At 36.7% G+C, this 7299-nt stretch overlaps 1 protein-coding gene and 1 pseudogene across 1 annotated transcript; both read right to left on the bottom strand.

The window, feature by feature from the left end:
• Positions 1 to 265: 265 nt before the first annotated feature.
• On the bottom strand, positions 266 to 2760 carry LOC120116839. Its single transcript, XM_039137246.1, has 2 exons — positions 2675 to 2760; positions 266 to 2184 (listed from the first exon to the last, which is right to left on the bottom strand). The coding sequence occupies exon 2, from the start codon at positions 2163 to 2165 to the stop codon at positions 390 to 392; it is 1776 nt and encodes a 591-aa protein (XP_038993177.1). The 5' UTR covers positions 2166 to 2184; positions 2675 to 2760; the 3' UTR covers positions 266 to 389.
• Positions 2761 to 4900: 2140 nt separating this feature from the next.
• Positions 4901 to 6302, bottom strand: LOC120116872 (annotated as a pseudogene).
• Positions 6303 to 7299: the final 997 nt, after the last annotated feature.

Raw genomic sequence — 7299 nt, forward strand, 5'->3', positions numbered from 1 at the left:
AGAAGAAAAAGGACTGGGATCGACAAGAGATTTCAAAATGAAGCACGATCTCCTTTGGAATATATTCATGGCTGAGAGCAATTCATGAATGCTTTTCGTGTAAAAACCACCGAACTCGAGTTGACCCAATCAACTCATGAATTAATGTAAAATTATTTGAATTTGAAACCAAAAATTTAAAAATAAGAGTTGTTTCCATCCAACCCAAACTGTCCAAATCTAAAACCGAACATAACAGGAACATCCACAAACACTTTGTTTTAAGATGTTCATATTTGTTCACTTGGCCTAACTCAAAAAATCATAACTCAAGACTACAGAAGAGATGGTATTTAGCTAATATAAGGCGCAAAAAAGCTGCAACTCTATGTAACATACATTCACGGGACTCATCGTTGCCTCCTTCGTTTCTTTGTCGAAAAAGTAGCATCGTACTCAAAATCGTCTTCTTCTCTTTCCCCGTGTAAATAGAACCATAACTTCTTCTCCACGTTGAATCTCACGCATGGATCGTGTTCATAATGTAATCGATCCAAGGCGCCACTGACAACTTGATTGAGTTGTTCATCGGAGACTTCTTCCACGATGTATTGTGAGTCTCTTACAAGGACACAAACGTCGGCTCTAGTGCCCATATGGTCTGGCAATCGGGCAGCTGCATCCCTCACGAGAGAGAGGACAGTGATATTCGGTGGTCTATCTGCTTTAAGCATAAAATGTTCTCTGCATTTCGATGATGGCTTGCCGCTACACCTTCGTAGTGGAGCAACTGTGGATTTTCTACCATCTAATGCAGTGTAAGAAAAGGCCCTCTCTGGAACAAAGTATCTAACAGCTTCTTCCTTTCTGAAATAATCTCTTATTTCTTTGGGGTATTGACTGATGGTAGCTACAGTTTTTCGAGGACGGACTTCTCTTAATCTTTCCGTTACATTGACAGACTTATGCATCAATGTCAATGGTGGTGCAGGAAGGCTTCCAATCTTTTGAAGAGACTCTTGAGCAATTTTCAACCAATCTGCAAAGCAGTTGGCTAATTTCAGAACTGTCCTGCTTGGAAGACCCCAAGCTTCGGACGATAAAGCTTCTTTCAAATCATTGTGTGGCTTAATAGATAATGGACCGATCCAGGACCAACACTTGTCACACTTGGAATAGACAGTGAGAGCCTTCCAGCCCTTTCCACCAAGGGGTGCTGTTGTTGACGAAAATATAGCAAGAGCACCTCGAACCAACTCCTGAAGTGGCTCCTGAGCTTCGAGAACGCAAGGATCCCCTGGATTCAATCTGACTCGCTCAACAATTTCAGACATGGTGAGACAGTGGTATCCGCCAATGCTTTCAGGATTGTTTTTAGCAGAATTGTTGCTTGATGCTGAAGGTTCATCTTTTGCATACGGAGTAATCATTGCAGTGCGAATGGAAGAAAGGAAATGAATGATGGAGAACGAATTCCCCGGGTGAGCAGCGGGGCATCTTGAACCAAATTGCAAATTCTCAAATGGTTTCGGGATCAAGCCTTTCAACCCTTGAACACTATTTTCAACCTCTGATCCTCCAAAGGAACCAGGTTGAGCTTTCACTTCCTTTAAACCACATTTCCCCAAGGAAGATTTACACGGTTTCTTTCTCTTCAAAGAAGAAATTGGCAGTTCATTTTCATCAAGGACCTTTTCAGTGTTGATGCAAATATATCTCTGTCCTGCCGTCTCTTTCAGCTTCAAATTCAATAAGCTCGACCCATTCATCCCGAATTTTCTAACATCATCGTTGTTCATACATTCACCGCCAACTTTCGTTCTGGTCCGGTTTTGCTGACCTAGACAGGTTCCATTTCTCGCTGGTGATTGCAACTTAGTCTTAAGCAAACATAAACGATCGTTTGATAGTTCCATCAGAGTTAAAGCTGCTTCTATATCTCCCTCGATAAGTTTTATACCATCTGTGATTTCAACGCCGCTGTCGCCGTCGGTTGTGGCCATTGTCGCACTATTAGCTTCACTGGAAACATTAGAATACTGAGCTACATTTTTCTTGTAACAAAGGTCCCCCATTGAACCCTCAATATCAGGGTACTTTACACTTTGAAACGAAGATGTCCATATATGATCCTCTTTGCCGTGTTTCTTAGGGTTCAAGGCCAGCATTTCTCCTTCATTAACCATCAAATTTGATCATCAACATCTAACTCGGAGAATCAACACAATCAATTAAAAACAATAAAGATTTCAAAGTGAAAAACACAGAAAAAAACATCCTTTTGGCAAAATAAGATAATTACAAGAAATGCAAGACCAACAAGCATCCGATTAAAACCCAAATATAAAATCTAAAAAAAGGAATACCTCTGATTAGATCAACCTTTATTTAACATTATCTTAGACTCCATTGCTGATCCAGTATACTTTCCTTCATTTTAAGACAATGCTACCGAGCATATAAATATATATGATCAAAGACTAATGACAAAGATAATCTAAATGTAGACGAGAATCTTAAATAAGCAAGCAAAAAAAATCAGTTTCTTGTTTTTTTTTCAAGAATTGGATTATTTGTGGAGAACTTGGAAATATTTATATATTTGTGAATGTTTTGGACCGTTTTCAGAAGCACCGAGTGTTATTGGAAACTAAAAACAATGATCAAATCAGTTTAACAGTTGAAAAGGTTTTACCTCAATATAGTTTTCTCAAGAAACAGAAAGGAAAATCAGGGATTCACTTGAAGCAACGTTGAGAAAGCCCTTTGGAGGAAGAAAAGTAGAGATGAGGGAAGACGAAGAAGCGTGGTTATATGTATTATATTCGAGACGACGCCATTTTGAACAATTCTGTGTCGTTTTGAAGTGGAAAATTGACTCGGGAAAAGGGGGTGAGTGTCAGCCTTGGACGCCCATTTGGAAGTTTGCTTTGTGGGCTTATCTCTTTATCAGCTACAGTTTTTTTTAATAATATAAGGTGATTATGATATAATATAGATCATACATTTATTATCTAAATTGTTAATTTTAGTCAATTATAATATCTAACTTTTTAATTTTTTTTAAATTATATGTAATTTTTTTATTTTATTTTAGTATTCTCTTTCAAAATTTAACATTAATTTTTTAAAACAATTTGAAAGTTTATGTACTAAAACAGACTAAAATTGATAGTTTAGGTGATAAAGACGTTAAATTTGTAACAAGATATTAAAATGAAATAAAACTAAATTCTAAGTATGATTGTGAAAAAATTAAAAGTTTAAGTACTAAAATAGATCAAAATTGATAGTTTAGATCCTAAATGTGTAATTTACCTTATAATATATAGTATTTATTTTTTAAAAAATTAATCATTAACAATATATATATTTTTCTAGATGAAATTGTTCAAAATCAAAATTTCTAAAAAATTTATATTTATTTTATCATTGAAGTCATGGATTCTTTATTTTGAGTGGTGGTGGTGGTACACTCAAATCGAAAATTTGATTCAATTAATTTTAAATAATTAATTTTATTATTATTTTCACATTAAATTTTAGAATAACTTTTTTTTTAATTTTAATCCAAGCAAACTAAATCGATCCACACTCACTTTGTTCAAGTGAATTAAACATACCGGCTTTGAAGACCCATTAGCCTTCTGACGTATACCTTTAAAGGTGTAGTTTAGCACTCTCATTCACAATCCATCTTAGGATTATGTGTAGGACTCAGCTGCATTTTAATTAGGGGGTGTAAATGAACATAGTATTCGGTGAACTGTTCGTATAACGTTCGTTTATTAAGCTAAATAAATGAGTATGAACAAAAAATTTTCGTTCGTATAATAAACGAACGAACACAATCAAATGTGTGTTCGGTTAGTTTATGTTCACAAACAAGGTCGTTTATATATTCATGAACAAGCTCATTTAGAAGCTCGTTTATATGTTCATGAACATGCTCGTTTATAGGCTCATTTAATTTTTTATATTTTAAATATTAGTGAAATTACATACTAAATTGAATACATGGTAAAATATAGATTTTAAATTATAAAGTCTAAGAAGTTTAAGCACCAATTATATAAATTTACAATTTTCTACACAAACATCTTTTCCCGTGCTCTTATCTTCTACAGTTATTTTTTCCTTCTTTTTGATAAAAGTTAGAGGTCTTATTAAAAACTCCCTTCGCATTCTTCCACATACTAAGAAGTATGTTGAAGAAAATTAGAAGGAAGAAAAGAGTGCCTCATAATTTATTAAATAGAACACACATTACATGTGAAAACACAAAATACCCTCATACGAGGATATACACCATTACAAAAAAAACCATATTACCTAAAAATCTACCATCTTCAATCACAAAGCCCCAAAGACAATAACCCTATGTCTAAAATAAACCTCAGTCAAAATGAAAAAACCAACGCAAAAGATCATAGCATAACAGAAAACCAATACTGTCAACAATGAAAACAAAAAGAAACGCTTTTACATAGAGCTCCAGAACAATTACGATCCAATTGAAGGAACCAGTTCTAATGAATCATCGCAAACTTCAGGGACCCAAGAATTTAGTTTGAAGGAAGGATCAATTTCATGCACCATGATTTTGAAGGAATTAGTATCGACTTTCAACTCCAACGACTCATCAATTCTCACTTGAGACTTTATGAGTATTTGAATTTTAGCCCGATCAAAAGACGATGGAAACTCGCAGCTGTCGTCGATTGCTAATAGTTTTCCCTACTTAGCTGCAATGTTTTTGAAAGTATCCCAATTCCAAGCGTGAAAAAGAATCTCTTTGCAAACTAACCACACTCGACGACACTCCACCACCAGACTCTCTGACCAAGTTTCAACTCCGGAAAACCAGTTTGCAAGAGTCTCTAATTTTTCATTCTTCACAACTCTCAACGAAGCAGAGTCTTCAAAAACCATTAGAACTACATTTCCACCAGCTCTCATTAACATGAAACCAATGAGTCCTTTGGCTAGCAAGATTACCGATTTTGGTAAAGTTCTTGCACCAACCCACCAGACAGTTACTCAACATGTGAAGTTTATCTTCGTCCACAACACCCTTAACTTTACAGTGTTTAATCCTTGAAACAACTTCCATCCCAAACTTATGTTGAACAACTATCGAGGACTTTCTCCAATAAGACTGTCGAGGATTATATTTGGCCAAAGAGATATTAATTTTGCTGCCGTAAATATGAGAACCATTCATCTTTGATATCGCTTTCCTTGCTTCTTCAATTGTTGCGAAGCGAATGAACCCAAAAAAAACCCCTATGGAATTTCTTTTGTTAGGAATGAAGACATTAATTACATGACCGTGATTACAGAATAAAGATCCAAGTCTCTTCCAATGGATCTTCTCTGGTAAGTTTTCAATGAATAACGTGAAGCATCCACTTCTGTACCCATTCCTAACATTTGTATGACCTTTCTTCCACCAATTATTAAAATCGATTCTCCTAATTCTCACTTCTTCACCAGGCTTGTTACCAGAACACCCCTTTGTGGTTCCAGCATGGACAACATCTTCGGCAAGTTGAGCTGTTGATGCCTCTACTAAAGGTAGATTTACATTCCCATAATTCCTTCGTTGAGAAGGAGACATACCTTCAGGCCTAGATTTATTAATCGCCTTTTTGCTGCAAAAAAAAAGTCTCCTTATTCCCTGATGGAAAGTCCATTCAGGATCTCCTTATAAACCTGTCGCGGATGGAACTATCACGGCTCCCAATTTTGTAATCCCTTCTGTCAAAACGGTCCCTATCACCAAAGCGTCTGCCATCATAACGATCATCTATGTACCGATCACGATCTCTGAAACGATCACCATGGTCATCAATGGCAGTGCCTCTGTATCTTGAACGTGAAGAGAACATGGCGCCACTTCCACCTCGGCAACCACCATCTGGAGGACAATCACGGGCCCAGTTCCTAAAGCACCCACAATTGAAGCATTCATCATGTGCAACAGAACTGTCTCCACCTGCATAGCGACCCCTACGACTTGATGCGTAACTTCCTTTATAGCCATGATCAAGATCTTTACTCATCTTGGGTTGAGCCTTATTCACCGAGATTGTACGCTCTCCCAAGTCTCGCTTATGCATCTCCCTGATAGCTTCATCCATGGACCGGCGATATGAAAATGTAATAAATCCAAATCCACGAGATCTTTATGTATCTTTGTGCACCATGATATGAGATTCAATAATTTTTCTGAACTAACTAAACGCATGCTCAAGCTGTCACTCAGTGATATCCTATGATAATCCTCCGACAAATATTTGGTTCTCTTATTTCCTTGCCATCCTTTACAAACAATTCTTCTTTCTTCTTTGAAAACCTCTCTCTCTTTTGGCTTCGTGGTAGGCTCTTGAAACTCTAAACCAAGACTCGAGGACATGTTTTTTCAGCCCCAAGAGCTTCATTAAATTCTAGACAAGTGCATCAACAAAACAAAACCGCAAGCTCTGCCCCACAAATAGCCTTGTAGTCTCGTCGGTCAACGATTGTCGTAGGTGGCAACTGGCACGGCGTCTCTAGACTGTGACGACGGAAGAGAATAACATAAAATTTGGAGGAAAGGGCACTTGTTCTTGCCGAAACAGTTCACTACAATTTCATGGAGAATAGGACGGTGGGAGGCGACGATAATCGGCAGTGAACAACTTGTAGATTTGTGCCGATTGATAGAATTTATGACAAATCTAAGTCCAAATTTGGAACCACCATGGGCAGATGATATTCCCAGGAAAAAATAGCGTCAAACGGAGTTCGGAGTATAGCGGCGGACGGCTGGCAGTGGACAACGACTGGATGACGGTGGATAAAAAAAATTTAAAAAACGCCTGGGCTCGGGGCTCTAAAGTGAAGCGCTCACATGCCAAAGTAAAAAAAGTTTGGTTTTTTTTACAAGATTTTTTTGTGTGTTTGTAAGATTTTCGAGTTTTGCAGCAGTTCAAGGTATATAATCAATCCATATCTCTTTCCTTTCTTTTTTTCTTTTTTAGCTAAAGAAATGGAACCAAACCCTAGGTTTACTCGCTTAATATGTTATAGTTGCTTCTATATGTTCATTATCCTCTTTCATACTTCTAAACTATACGATTACATTTTGTGGTCTTTTTGTTTATTAGACAAAGTGTTTAATTCGTCCATATGTATGATTTTATTGATAGTATTTGAGGCTTGAGTAAAAAATCAGGGTTGTTTTTACTTGGAAAGTAGCATGGTTAATGACAGTCATTTACAAGTTAAACTACCTGTCAAAAACCCTGTTATTTTAACGTAGGATGGGAAATTCTT

This window comes from Hibiscus syriacus, unplaced genomic scaffold (assembly GCF_006381635.1).
Source record: "Hibiscus syriacus cultivar Baekdansim isolate YM2019G1 unplaced genomic scaffold, ASM638163v2 tig00110303_pilon, whole genome shotgun sequence".
Lineage (NCBI taxonomy): Eukaryota > Viridiplantae > Streptophyta > Magnoliopsida > Malvales > Malvaceae > Hibiscus > Hibiscus syriacus.